The sequence below is a fragment of the Neolamprologus multifasciatus genome, chromosome 16 (assembly GCF_963576455.1).
Source record: "Neolamprologus multifasciatus chromosome 16, fNeoMul1.2, whole genome shotgun sequence".
Taxonomy (NCBI): domain Eukaryota; kingdom Metazoa; phylum Chordata; class Actinopteri; order Cichliformes; family Cichlidae; genus Neolamprologus; species Neolamprologus multifasciatus.
The window spans coordinates 35,175,897-35,190,308 of NC_140454.1; the positions used below are offsets into that span (position 1 = coordinate 35,175,897).

A 14,412-nucleotide genomic window follows, 5' to 3' on the forward strand; every position below is an offset into this window, starting at 1 on the left:
AAATATCTGATAAAATTCACGATACTTTGGCCAGCTGTTGGCAGCTAACGGATCGTATAATCAGGTTTTCTTGTCCTGTTTAGACCCAGCTCTCTGAGCGACATTACAAACCTGGGCTCCCCAGTCCTCATACATTCTCTCCAGTCTGCCCGAGTACACCACCCCGGTCTGTAACTCAGAGCGACTCTGATATTTGTCAGTGAAGTGTTTGAACGGTGGTGGGACGGTCTCCAGCATCTCTCTGGTCTCTGCTACTCTGCGAGATGGACTGGGAGACTTGACAGGCTTGATGATCTTTCGAATAGTGGCAGAAGACGAGGATAACTCTTTGTGCAGAGTGGCCATGGCCGAGCCGGCGATGGAAACCTGACCGACCCAAAGAGGAAGAGCCACACCGTCATCGAGAACATACTGTTGAGTCTTTTCTGAAATGTGTGTTAAACCACAGCACAGAGGAGCTATGGCACGTTAGTCTGATTAATGCTACAACAGGTCAGATGGATTTAATTAAGATGGATTAATAGAAGGTACTGGATCAATCACGTTTATTAAATAAGGGGATGAAGCAAAAGAAGGTTAAGGGAGGATTGATTTAGTTATTTTATGGATAATATTTGATCACGTTGACACTGCATTAAAACACAAGTTTGCATTTCAGCCAATCAGCAGTTGAATAAGCTTGCCACAGCAACGGTCCTGTCACATGATTATTTTCCACAGCTCGCCTGATGCCTCCTGTCTTACCTCACTGCTAGACTCGAGTTTTGGGACAGACACTTTAGAAACTGTGAATTGTGGAACTGGAGACGGGGCGAGACCAGTGTCCACACGGGAGCAGATTTCTGTCACTCCCTGAATCTGGAGCAACCAACACAACGAGAGTCAGAACCTCAGGAGGATTTTAAAATCTGCACAGTATATTTAGAAGATGACTTTGTGATTATCAAGAGATTTGTGCTTAAATGTCTTTGTTATGGTTGACTACGAGGTGACCTCACAGAGATGACTCGGTCATTAGTCACCAAATAATTCAAACGAGACTTTGCCCAAAGACACACTTGATACATAATTAAATAATTGATGGGACACATGGACTGTTTTTTCTGAGATACTTTTTGTAATTGTGCAAAATCATTTTTGTAACTTTTTCATTTTGATGGAAAATAAAACATCCATCTGTTCTCTTCAGCAAAGGGGGGGGGGGGGGCTGAGTAAAATACCAAAATAACAAATAAAGGAAAGAATTCAAATCTGCTGGTAGTTTGGTCAAATCTCTTGGTAATCGTTGTTCACTGGAGGCCTAGCTAACCTGAGGCTGCAGCGTGGCTGCTTCACGTGTAAACTCCTGAGCAGTAGAAAGCATGAGCCCACTTTGCACTCTTGTTGATGTCAAAGCAGCTTGATAGCTTTGATCAGCAGCCACGGCGGCGGCCTGCTGCCTTAAGTCCGCCTCTACGGCCTCGTCCTCTTCAGCTCGACCTCCCTCGACAAGCGCGGGCTGACGGACACGAGCGAGGTCGACGGCAGCCACCACGGTGGCCACTGCCCCCGCTCTTTTCCCTCCCTCAGCCTGGAGACACAACAGATCTCAGGACATCCAGCACAGCGGTACAGAAACAGGCAGGTATCTCCATCCCCTCGTTCAAAGAAAAATACAGAGCTGGGAGAAAGACCTGATTTATTATTTGCATATAGACTTGGTTTAGTTAGCTTGACTCTATTAACGCAGGTCTAAAACTCTGGGCTGGATGGTTGTCCAATAAACAAGAGGCTATTGAATGAGCTTCAGAGGCAGATCTTGGACTACGGGCAGAGACAGATTAGCTGTCTCCCCAGCTTCCAGTTCTTTGCAAAGCTTAGCCTGACTCCAGTTATCCAGATGAGATAATAAGGTACTGCTTAATCTACTGCTTTATTATACTGCTCGACACTTGCCTGCTTCTGAGGGAATCCCAAATGTCAAAACTCATAATTACATAAGAACAGGTTTGCACAGAGATAATGACTGACATCAACACCTGAACCGGTTTTTAAAGCCTGACCCCTTTAAAGGTTTAAAGTCATTTGAAGACAGCACATTGGTTCATCTGTTTGTCAGCAGTGACGTTAGCTGCAAACAGCCACAATCTTGTGGCGATACAATAAAACAATAGGACCAGTCTCCTGAGTTGAGCTGAAGCGATCTCAGACACATCAGGAGGACATCAGGTATTCAGCATCGTCAGCTGCTCTCTACTGGAAACAGGTGCTAAAGTGTTGTGGTTAAACACAGAGGACACAGCACTTTGAGGGTGTTTTCCTCCTCTTCTGTGAGTAAAGATGTTTTCACATGTTTCCCCTTCACCGTATGAATCTGTGTGGGGCTGAAAGAAGTTACAGTTACAGCCTGCAGAGATGTCCCATCCCTCATCATCCAGGGTGAAACTCACATCATCAGCTTCAGATGATTCTCTTTTCATGTCAAAGACCAAATGTTCAGACTGCTGTGTGATGCTGTGCCAATGATGTGACTATGAGCAGGGCAAACATTCAGGCACATTAAAACAAGGAACACATGGAGAAGAATTGGCTGTAAGGTGGAGGAAGGTGGATGGCGGGTTCTGTTTTTCAGAGTAAACCTGTAATACCTTTAAACAAGGACCTGAAATCCACCGCAGAGGCTGTGAGACATGAGCGTCACAAATAGAGGAGTGGAAGTAACATTTCATGACCAAACACAGTCGGGGAGCTGATGGTAACGCAGAAGAAAGACTCAGGAATCTGGGAACCTCACGTTTAATTGAAAATGCCCATTTTTGTGAAGCGTCTCCTGGAGTGGTTCATCTGTGGAGGGGAATATGTCGCGCTACCCCAGGGATGCCAGCCCTCACCTGTTTGACCATGGTGACCTGCTGCTCCCGGACCAACTGAGTGACAGTCCTGCCCTCGGCCACGTAGTCTTCCTGCTTCCAGGGCGGGAGGACGTCCCCGGCGGCCTGCTTGTGTGCGGTGATAGGGGGCGGGACCGCCCTGAAAGGTGAGACTGAGAGTTACACGGCTGCCCTGATTGGTTTATTCATCGAGCACACCGGATCAGCAGATCTCTGTCAGTAATCATTCGCTGACTTCTTTCCATGTAAAAGTTACGAACAGGCAAATAACCCCTCCCAGACTCTACCCACCTGACAGGCGTGGGTGTGGGTGCCTTCACATGTCTGACAGGTGACGGTGACTGTTGCCGTCCCCCGGTCACCTTGGCCACCAGTGATGGCTGAGTTGGTGACTTGGATGTGGGTTTCGGAGGAACTCTGGGTGGAGTCTTGTGAGCCAGCTCTGCGCCCTCTATCTGCATCTCCATCATGGCGGAGGCCTGGAAACTGGCCTCCATCTTCTGGGGACGGACAGCATGAAGTTAGATTAAGTACGAGTAAATTAGACAATAACACATTTCTTTGAGGATTTCTTTACCTTTTCTACTCTGGTGTGTCGGGTCTCTGAAATCTGGGCGGTTGAAATCAAGGTCTTTGTTTTCTTTGCTGGAACGGCTTCTTCGCCTGAAAATGTCTCTTCTTTAGTCTGTGTTTGTCATCAAAGCAATTTCCAAAAGGAAGAAGCAGCAGAGATGAGCGGTTCTTACCCTGAACCAGCAGTTCGGCTGTGGAGGTGGCCCGTCCGCTGCTGTTGGTGGCTGTCACTGAATACGTCCCAGAATCCTCTGGGAAGGCTTCAGCGATCAGCAAGCTGTGCAGGTCTCCGTCCTGGATGATCCTGAAGTCGGTGGAGCTCTGGATCTCGGCCCCTTCTCTGTAGAACTTTACCACAGGTGCGGGGATCCCGGTGACGCGAACATCCAGCCTCACCTGGCTGCCCTGTCTCACCGTGGAGCTCTGTAGTCTCTGAATGAAGCTCGGAGGCACCGTCTCCGCTGGAGAAGGAGGTACAGGTCGCTTTATATCAGCTGATCTCAGCATTCGTTGTGCAAGTACACAATAAAATAAAGCCAGTTTATGACTTTTTAGAAAACAGACACATATAACAGTTTGTTTTCAGTTTGATTCAGACGGGTGTTAAAAATCAGCTCATGATGTTGCACCGTCTGCCGACCGTTCTCCACTGCTGTTTATCCAGCTAAGTGATAACATATACACAAATTAACCTTCTTTACAATCTAGAAATATCAAAATTTATACATTAAAATTTGCTGTTTGTAGCAGCTTTTTTTATGTTCATGGAGCAGAAGTACTTTAGTTAACACCTGAAGTCCTCCTGAGGTGAGGTGAGCTCACCTGTAACTAAGAGTTCGGCTGTGCTTGTGGCTTGTCCAGCACCGTTGGTGGCTCTGACAGAAAATCGTCCGCTGTGCGCGGCGGTCACAGCAGGAATCCTCAGAACAGCGCGGCCATCGCTGAACGAGATCTGAACGCCGGGCAGAGCGGCAGCAGAAAGTACCTGGCCATCACGGAACCAGCTCACCTCAGGAACTGGAGAACCTGCAAAGAGATGAATGAGACTGTCGGAGAACCCACAAACCAACATGCACCAAAGGATCCGGGACTGAGACCTGAGCCACAAGGTCAGTGAAAGGAAAAGCAAACGACGAACGAGTGGGAGAAACTTTATTAACAGTTTAGCAAATGTTCAACTTTTTATTTGAAATTTAAAAAATCATCTTTAAGATTAACGTTGTTCACGTGAGGTTTTCAAATTGTTTAAAAATGTAGAAACTGAAAATGTCATTTAGCTCAAGTAGAAATTAAACATTTTAAAACTGGGATCAAATTTTGATTTTGTGTCTGATGGATTTAAAAATACGATTACTGTTTAAAAGATACGAGAGCTTTAAAGGAAATAAGAACTACGATCAATACAACAAATGTAACTCTTTTGAATCATGAGACCGTCAGTGAGATGAAGTCAGGAAAACGTCACTATCAGGTTTGTTTTACCTGGTTAATCATGAAAGAATCGAGACTAAACTTCAGAAGCTTCATAAGTTTCCTTCATGTGGCTTTATCGTCGCCTAGCTCGACCTGCAGAGCCGTCCCTGTGTGACTGATTGCACCAGTCTGTCAGGAGAATAAAGGACGGCTGCTTTTATACTCACTGCTTAAACTTAAATGACATTTCTCCTTTTAAGTCAAGCAATCATTGGGTCAAAGCATCAAGAAGCAGACTGTTCTCCCCTCAAACACTGCCACCAATAGCAAGCAGCAATGCAGCAATGCAGCAATGCAGCTCCCTGTGGTTCGGCTGTTTGGACTTAAAACAGAAAACTGAGAAAGGCTGAAGAGCCAATCAGGAGCTGTCTGTGTAAATGTTGGCACATGCTTCCCCTGAGTTCCTGAAAGGGAAAGGCATCTGCTGAAATTCTGTCACCTTTATTTTTATCACAGGCATTGACTCCGACCTCCCAAATGTCAGAATGTCCCTGAAAGCAGCAGCAGCCTGTAAAAGCCTCGCTCGCCACGAGAAAAGAAAGGTGACGAGAACATTCAACCCTCAAAAGTCCATCATTTCTCTCTATAAATACAAAGAGTCCAGATATGCATGTTGCACAGTCTGCAGTGAACCTCTGGATCAGCTGCATGACTTCAATGTCTAACAGCTTTTATATGAACTTTAACATTATTTCTCTCCTTTCTGACTAATGAAGTCCAACATCTGCTCATTCAGTGTAAATCACAACAGCGTCAAACATCATCCTCTGCACAACGTTTCTCTTACCACTAACTTGAGCCTCGAACGTGGCGGCACTACCCTCCAGTGCCACGACGCTCTGTAGCGGCTGCGTGAACGTCGGCGCTTGAGTTGACATGATGATCGGCACCCTGGAACACAAACGAGGTGATCAGCCCAGAATAAAGAAAACAGCAGCAGGCTTGAAATGGTTTCACTGGCAGAGACACTGACAGATCAGCAGCAGGTGGAGCTAATTCTCCACCTGCTGCCACTAAAGCAGTGCAGGAGTAGAGCAGCCACTAACAGCTGCAGATACAAACAAACCTGCAGCCTTTTTAAAACGAATGAAAAAATCATCAGATTTTCACTTTATTGTTTCAGTCGTTGCAGGACAAACACGAGATTACATGTTTTTACAAATATGTAGATTTTATGGCTGCATGAGATCGATGCAGTGAGATGAAGGATGAATAAGTGCTGCCAGGTTGAGGATGCAGACTGGGTCAAAAGGTGTGGAGAACTGTGGGTGTAGCTGGGCGTAGCTGGGTGTAGCTGGGCGTGCAGAGCAGCGCAGGAACCGGAGTGGAACCTAATCTGAGCAAATACAGAGAAACATGAGAGCAGAACAGCCAATCAGACGGCCTCAGGCTGGAGCAGGTGAGCCGAGGTGGTGGAGCAGCAGACGGAGGTGGAGCATTGTGGATGCTTCTTCTCATAATGTTGTTTCTCCAGAAAACTTCAGTGATTGAGTTTCAGTTTAGCTGCTGTGTTATTTGTTGCAACCTTTGTTTACTAGTTTATTCTAATCCGTATTTTAACTTCATCGTCTGTAATCAAATTTAAAACAAATAAAACAAGTTTTATGTTAAATGCTTGTTCTGTCAAATTTTACTTTCATTGAGATAAAATAAATGATTCATTGAGTCATTTCTTTCTTCTAGTGCTGATCGCTCCTATTCTTTATATCACTTCTGCCTCTGTCAGTGCGCCACAGGGCAGCTGTGGCTACAATGTAGCTGCCATCACCAGTGTGTGAATGTGTGGATGACTGGATGTGTAAAGCGCTTTGGGGTCCTTAAGGACTAGAAAAGCGCTATACAAATACAGACCATTTACCATTCACTTCCTGTTTCCCACGCTGATGCTGACATCATCACTCTGCCTGCCTTCTGTGAACCAATCAGCTTCCATTCTCTGCTTTAAATCACAAACATGTTTTTCTGCTGCTTTTTGCTGTGTGATTCTTTCCTGATGATGTACAAATGTCTCTGATATCCTGCATGTGCATCTCCAGATTGTTTGTTTAAACCTTTAGATTTCTTTATTCTTCACACTGGACAGTCCACAGGTGAGTAAATGGTTGTGACGTGCACTTGGGTATGTTGGCTGTTATATTCTCTGTTCTCTCTGTCCTTTGATTGGCCGTGTTGTTGTGATGTCATAGCTTTGCGACGATGCTAAGGTGTAGCTGATCCCCCGCTGGGATGGTGCTGTGGATCCTCTGGAAAACCAGAACTGTGTTTATAGATGTAACCAACATTTAACAAAAACACTTTTCTGATGTTAGTCGTTGTTTGTAAAGGTCGAAGAACATTCGTACACTTTCAGCTCCGCCCATCGGTCCACAGAGCCGTCTGTGTCACAGGGCGAGAAAGCTCTGTCACGTTACAACCACAAAGGAAACGGGAACCTGTGAAAGCCCATCGAGACGGTCACCGACGCAGCAGCTACTGCGACTCACGGAGCACACTTTGGGTGGAGACGTGTTAGATAACCACGGTGTGAAAGGGTCACTGACCAATCATGTCGCTGAAGTCCTGTGAGGACGCCTCATCAGTCCATCAGCAGGATGATGTAACAGTCAGGCAGAGCTGCTTCCTCTTAACAGTGAAACTGGCTTAATGATAACTAACGTCTGCGCGAGCACGTCGATGCTGCGCACTCACAGCAGTGTTCAAACGGTCAGAGGGTTTCAAAGGCTCATCAGCGGCAGCGTTAACGGACTATTATGATCTAAACACGGCACAAACTGGGAGTCCCCGTGCTGATGAACAGCTTAGTATAAACTATAGTATAGTTTATACTAAGCTGCTGTAAATAACAGAGCAGAAGAAGAAATCCAGTTTTTACACTGAGGTCAGAGCTGCACCTGCATGTCGTGCTTGCCTGGGGTGGTAGGAACACAGGATGCATTTGACTAATTGATGAAGTAATTAACTCTACTCGGGTTGGTGTTGAGGGACACATTTACATGTAGTTAAAAGCAGCTGGATGGAAATGTGCTGAGTGTCTCTGCAGCTTCACTCAGAGGTTTGAGTTTCAGAGCTGTGAGACAGGTGAGACGGACGGCGGCTATAAATGTCTGACGGACGGCAGCAGCTGCAGGTTTGCACTTTTACAAAGAACATTTATGCTGCCGCTGACACAGAGATGAACGACATGACTCTGATTAGCATGCCGGAAAAAAACAAACTGATCTTAAATAGAAATAAACGTTTGAAATACAACAGAAAGTCTGATGAAAAACTCAAATGTTTCTGGTGTGAACGGTTGAAGGTCAACTGACCAAACACGGATCACGTCACCAAACGGGTCCACGTCCACACTGAGGTCACAGCAGAGTGTGGACGTGGACCCGTTTGTCTTCATTGATATAAACAAATTCAATTCAACTTTATTTATACAGCACCAATCACAACAGCATTCAGCTGAAGGTGCTTCACACTGTAAACTCATCCATCATCTTCAACGTTTAATCAGCTGTTTCCAAATAATTATAACCATCAATCATCAGATCAGCTGATTCTGCTGTTTTAACTCTTTGGTTCCTGATTTTACTGCAGACTAAAAACCATAATAACAACAACAACAACAACAACAACGCATGTCATTAGTCGGTGCAGTGATGCAGTGGATCTTCTCACAGGTTCATGATCTCTAAGTAAATGGAGCTCGTTGTTGTTTCCACTTCATGTGACACAAACTCACAGGTGAAATGTGCTGTGGAGTGTTTTTCTCCACATTGTTATTTAGACATGTTTCTGTGTTTATGTTGAAGATTTGTTCTGAAATCTCTTCATGGCAGAGTTTGGACTGAAATGTTGATTAACACAAATCTTTGATTTTCTGATTTTGTTTGTGCTGTGAAATCTTTTCAGAGTCACTGTGGGTTTTCCACGTCTGTCTCCACTCATGTTCTTATTTCAAGTTTCTTTCTCTCTGCTCTCTGGTTTCATGTTGATGACAAATAACCACGTTTATGTTTTTATACACAGAAACTTTACATATTATTGAAGCGTTAAATTAAATCATTCTGATTGTTGATTATTCAGTTGTGCTTTTGTAAAGAACAAACAAAGATGTTGTGCTTTCAAAACCTTTTTCTGCTGTAATTAATGAAAAACATCTTTTGTTTTGTTTTTTTATTTCGTTAAAATTTAAAATATAAAACCTCAATTTTCTCATCATAAAATGGAACCACATACATGTTGGTTATAATAAGTGTGACAGCATTGAATCAGTGAGACTAAAGCTCTGCTAACATAAAGTCATTGTTATACTTTTTTGGCACAGACAGGCTTCCATACTTATCTGAGAATCAAACAGTCAAAGTTTTGATTCAAAGACAACTCCGTTGAAACTTTTTATAATAACAGGAATAAATGAAGGAACTGATCTGCAGGCAAAGTGAGGAAGAGGAGTGTGATGAAGAGTGTCTGACAGGCACAAATCTTTCACTGTAAAAGCATCTTAATGACACTTCGTGTAAATGTGACGATCAGATCAAAGAAACAAACATGAAGCCGTTTAAACGTCGTCCACGATGCAGCTGCAGTGATCCTGGTTTAACGCTGGCTGCAGTCTGCAGCTGTTTCTGCTGTCAGGCAGTTATTTAAAAACCTTTACTGTCACATGATTAACATCTCGAGTGTGACGTCGCATTTATTGGCTTTGGACGCTCGATCACAGAAACCCTGTAAAAACGTACAGCTGGAGTCTGAGGACGAGTGTGAAGCTCCTTAAAGTGACGCTAAAAATCCTCCAGCGCTGTGAATCTGAAGTCTGTGGAAACAGGCTGAACCACTCTCACACCTCTTTAAGGAGCTGGTGATCAATAATCAGTTACTGGTGATTGATTTGCTCTCTGACTGTGACACTAAACGCCTCGCTGGGACAGCTGCTGCTCTTTTTCAGCGCTGTCAGCTGATTTCAGGCAGAGTTGTGAGTTTCTCACCTTCTCTGTGAACTTTCAGCACCTGATCAGCTGATCGCAGCCTTATCAACAATCAATACGAACACTTCACTTCATCATAAGATAAACAGGATCAGGCCAGATAAACTCAGCCCATATTTACAGATCGAGCTGAGCGACAGATAAGGCAGTGGCCAAAAATATCCACCACCCCCTCCCCAACCCCGAGCAGCTTGATTGACAGACAGCATGTGGCGCATAGCTGGGGGTGAGGTGACAGCCCTGCTGCTGATTCCCTTAAAAAGCCATCAGCCGCCCAGCTGACGGTCCACTCTCATGCTATCAGCAGCTATTCTTGGCCTTCCTGGGGTCAGTGCACAGCCCGCTGAATACGGCCGACCTGCAATCTGCACCCGAAAAACATCAAACCAACACAAAATCCAAACACAGTTCCCCAAAACCCGAGCCCTGACCCCCCAATCGCCGTAAACCCCACGAGTCAGCATCATTAGGGGACCGGCGAGTACTCACTTGTATCACAAGAGTGCCTGAAATGATGGGACGGAGCCCGGCAGAGCAACGAGCAACAGTCTCCTTATCCAGGAAGGTTTTTCCAGAAAAATCCAAGATGAGAACGGTCGAGCCTCGAAATATCCCCCGAAAAAAAACAAAACTACACAGAATAGAGGCCGTGTAGTTTTGCTTTCCCTCCTCGCAATCCCTCCACCCGAGGCGAGGTTGGGAATGCTCAAACTGCTCAGGAGGGCCCAGATGGTGCTTCAGGGTTTTATACCAGGGGGACAACCTGCATCATCAGAGCACCGACGCTCCCCATTGGCTGCTGAAACACTCACGGGGCATGATGGGACATAGCGGCCATTTATGCACCCTGCAGCCCCAGGCTGCCCACCCCGATCCTCTGATTCGGATCAGGCTACGAGTGTGTGACGGCAGCTCGTTCACACACAGCTGAACCTCCGTGTTTTAAAGGAATCACAGAGAACAAGTTTATCTGCAGACCCAGAGTCGCTGAGAACTGCTGAGCAAAGAGGCAGAGGCTGTTCCTGTCAGTCAGAGCCCCCCTCCCACCGGCCGGCTGTTACAACACCCCAACAAACCCACGCTTCATATCTCAGGACTTAGTGGAGCTCCTGGGGCTCATCCTGTGGATCAGAACCTTTCTGCTGCTTCATGGTTTGGTAGCAGAGCTTTGTAATGCAGCTGTCAGCCATCTTTGTCCTAGCTTGACCTGGAGGTCACCATAATGCTGAGTCAAGTCCACTAATGTAAGAAGGGATTTTGGTGACTCACTTTGTTGTTTGTTGCTCTTTATAGACACTTCCTGTTTGTCTGGATCAGTTTTCATGAAAGTTTGGTTGTACCTAAATATTATTTTAATTTTTCTTCAACATTTTGCTTTTTGACTTATTGATCAGAAGGTAAAATCTGCCTTACTGAAGTGTACAACGACGAAGAGTGTCATGAGTCTCAATCTTGGTGAGTTTTTCCTGCTTTGATCAATCAGGTCATCCAGTGACAGATGGAAGCGGTGCTGGAATCTACTGCAGGAATGTCTTAAAGACAAAGACTTGGATGGCCACTAACTTTCTGCTTCTTAATTCAGATCAAACTGAGGTCATTGTACTCGGCCCTGAAAAGCTTAGAAATATGGTATCTAACCAGATTCTTCCTCTGGATGGCATTACCTTGGCCTCCAGTAACACTGTGAGGAACCTTGGAGTCATTTTTGATCAGAATATGTCCTTCAACGCACATATTAAACAAATATGTAAGACTGCGTTCTTCCATTTGTGCAACATCTCTAAAATTAGAAATATCCTGTCTCAGAGTGACGCTGAAAAACTAGTTCATGCATTTATTACTTCCAGGCTGGACGACTGCAATTCATTATTATCAGGATGTCCAAAAAACTCCCTGAAAAGCCTTCAGTTAATCCAAAATGCTGCAGCAAGAGTCCTGACAGGGACTAGAAAGAGAGAGCAGATTTCTCCTGTTTTGGCTTCCTGTTAAATCCAGAATTCAAAATCCTGCTCCTCACATACAAGGTCTTAGATAATCAGGCCCCATCTTATCTTAATGACCTTGTAGTACCATATCACCCTATTAGAGCACTTCGCTCTCACTCTGCAGGCCTACTTGTTGTTCCTAGAGTATTTAAAAGTAGAATGGGAGGCAGAGCCTTCAGTTTTCAGGCCCCTCTTCTGTGGAACCAGCTTCCAGTTTGGATTCAGGAGACAGACACTATCTCTACTTTCAAGATTAGGCTTCAAACTTTCCTTTAAAGCATATAGTTAGGGCTGGACCAGGTGACCCTGAATCCTCCCTTAGTTATGCTGCAATAGACGTAGGCTGCCGGGGGATTCCCATGATGCACTGGGTGTTTCTGTAACGGAGCAAAGGTGATTTTTTTTTTTTCTCCAGTGTTTTTAAAGGAGGGAAACCTTCCTCCAAACATACAGAGCAGTGGAGCCGCCAAGGGAAAGCACACGAAGCTGTATAATTAAAATATAATTTATTATATTTTAATAGTTAAAAATGTAAAATTAATTAAGACAACCCTGGCCAGGGGACAGCACAATAAAAATCAATAAAACACAACATTAAAAGTCCAGTAGCGTCCGCCACGGTATAAAAGTCACGAAGAATTAAAAATCCAGTGAAGCGGTGCAGGAGGGAAACCCGGCGGCGTCCTCGCCTTCCTCTCCGCGCCCCGGTGCGCTAAAGAAAGGGAGGCAGCGGCAGTCACTACTCTTTTAGGCAGCTTTCATTCATTAAAGGGGACGAGTCAAAAGACTTACCCCGGGTGGGCAGAGCTCTCAACTCTGCCCGCCGCTTCTTTATAACCGCCAATCGGCACCGGCCCGCCGCCTCTAATTTCCCGCAGACGCGTAATCTGGCCTCCTGCTGCTGCAGCAGTCGGACCGCTCGCTCCGCGTCCCTGGTCGCTGTATCCTCCACCTTATGTGTCACAGAGCACTCTCTGTAAATTACCACTCCCGTTCCTCTCAGGTGTGTCCAATTAGTAAAAACGGGGAAAGGGCGGAGTCTCTCCAGGACAGATTGACAGATGCAACCAAAACATGCAGCATAAAATATAAATAAGCACACTTCACATTAAAACACAGCAAAGCAAAACAACATCCGTCCTTCCCTGGATGACATTTCTTCTTCACTCACCTTTCTGTACTTAATCATTAGTTGTTGTCTGGCTCTCTTCCACAGCGTCTTTTTCCCGTCTTCCTCCCCCCCAACCAGTCGCGGCCCCTCCCTGTAAGGACAAACTGGTTTAGTTGCTGCTGTTTCACACGTGCTTGTTTCTTGTTAAACATCTTCCTGTGCAGGATTACATGTTTGTGTTTCCACCAATCACAGTTAAGCTCAGATGTGAAGCAGCCCTCACTGTGTTCACATTAAAGGTGCCTGAAGTGAGCAGCTGTTGTCAGCGGTGTGAAAGCCTCAGCAGGCCGATGGTGGTGTGCAGGACTCATCGTCTGTGGCTGAAACAGACTCACACTGCAGCACTTTATTCACAGCTGTGATCTTGAATGTGTTTCTATTGTAATTCTATTTTTAGTCACAGATGTGAGCGAGCGCAGTGAGAGTTCCCGTGTCTTACAGAAACATGAACTCAGCCTGACTGTCGGTCGCTAAAAACGAGCTTCTTCACAGGAAGTTAGCCGGAACTAAGGAAACTAAATCACAACAACAACAGAAGACTGGGAAGATTATTGGTTTAGTAAAATGTATTAAACACATAAATGAGGAAAGCTGAGACTGACTGCAGGAGGCTCCAGGCCTCACGAAACACGTCCTCACACAGGAGGCAGTTCACACTGCTGCTCAGATACTTTAGTGTGACGAGTACAAAAACTGTTCATGAGAACAAATGAGTTCATGTAAGACTGAGGAGACGTGGTCAGTGACGGCACAGGAGGAGCTCCCAGTGGTTTTAGAAATACTTATTTCATGTTGTAATTCAGGCAGTTACCAGTTAAGGATTTTGTGATGAACTGAGGACTAATCAATCAATCAATAATTATCAATAACTAATTATTGATTAGATTAGATTGATTGATAATTAGTTATAATAACAATAATCAATAACTAATCTAATCTAATCTAATTTTGCCATATGAAGCCTTTTAAATGAAAATAAAGATACTTTGTCACAGGACTGACAGGTCAGTACAAAACTGGACTCAGGTGCAGAAACAGCAGGTAGGTTTACAATATATTTATTAGTTAAACTGGAAATCGTGACAAGGCAACAAAACAGAGCTTGTTGTGGGTAACGCGGCTCGGTGGATCTAAAAACAGGGAACGGGCCCAGAGATGCAGACTGGAACGGGACAGTTAAGGAGTCACATTGCAGGAGGAGGAAAAGAGCGATGGGAGAGGGTGACGTGAACCCGGAGTGAGCTGAGCGGTGTGGAAAGGCTGACCTGCGATCCGGACGTTCCTGCAGGACGGCAGGCAGGTGAGACACAGAGTGATTTCCAAAATGGAGGTTTGGTATCCTGAGTCAGAGACAGGAGCGTAAG

General features: G+C 45.2%; 1 protein-coding gene across 11 annotated transcripts in view; it reads right to left on the minus strand.

Annotated features, from left to right (window-relative positions):
- LOC146501191 (titin-like) overlaps positions 1-10,631 on the minus strand; it is a 171,660-nt gene extending 161,029 nt beyond the window's left edge. For 10 of the 11 annotated variants that reach the window (XM_085135573.1, XM_085135571.1, XM_085135577.1 and 7 more), the window contains exons 1-10: positions 10,382-10,631; positions 5,704-5,807; positions 4,266-4,469; positions 3,617-3,904; positions 3,448-3,533; positions 3,162-3,370; positions 2,871-3,009; positions 1,310-1,570; positions 745-858; positions 112-366 (exon numbers count right to left, since the gene is read on the minus strand). In XM_085135573.1, the coding sequence (XP_084991699.1) occupies positions 112-366; positions 745-858; positions 1,310-1,570; positions 2,871-3,009; positions 3,162-3,370; positions 3,448-3,533; positions 3,617-3,904; positions 4,266-4,469; positions 5,704-5,794 (1,647 nt within the window). In that variant the 5' untranslated portion in view covers positions 5,795-5,807; positions 10,382-10,631. The remainder of the gene's footprint in view (positions 1-111; positions 367-744; positions 859-1,309; positions 1,571-2,870; positions 3,010-3,161; positions 3,371-3,447; positions 3,534-3,616; positions 3,905-4,265; positions 4,470-5,703; positions 5,808-10,381) is intronic. The other variant, XM_085135574.1, reaches the window with a different exon arrangement.
- Positions 10,632-14,412: the final 3,781 nt, after the last annotated feature.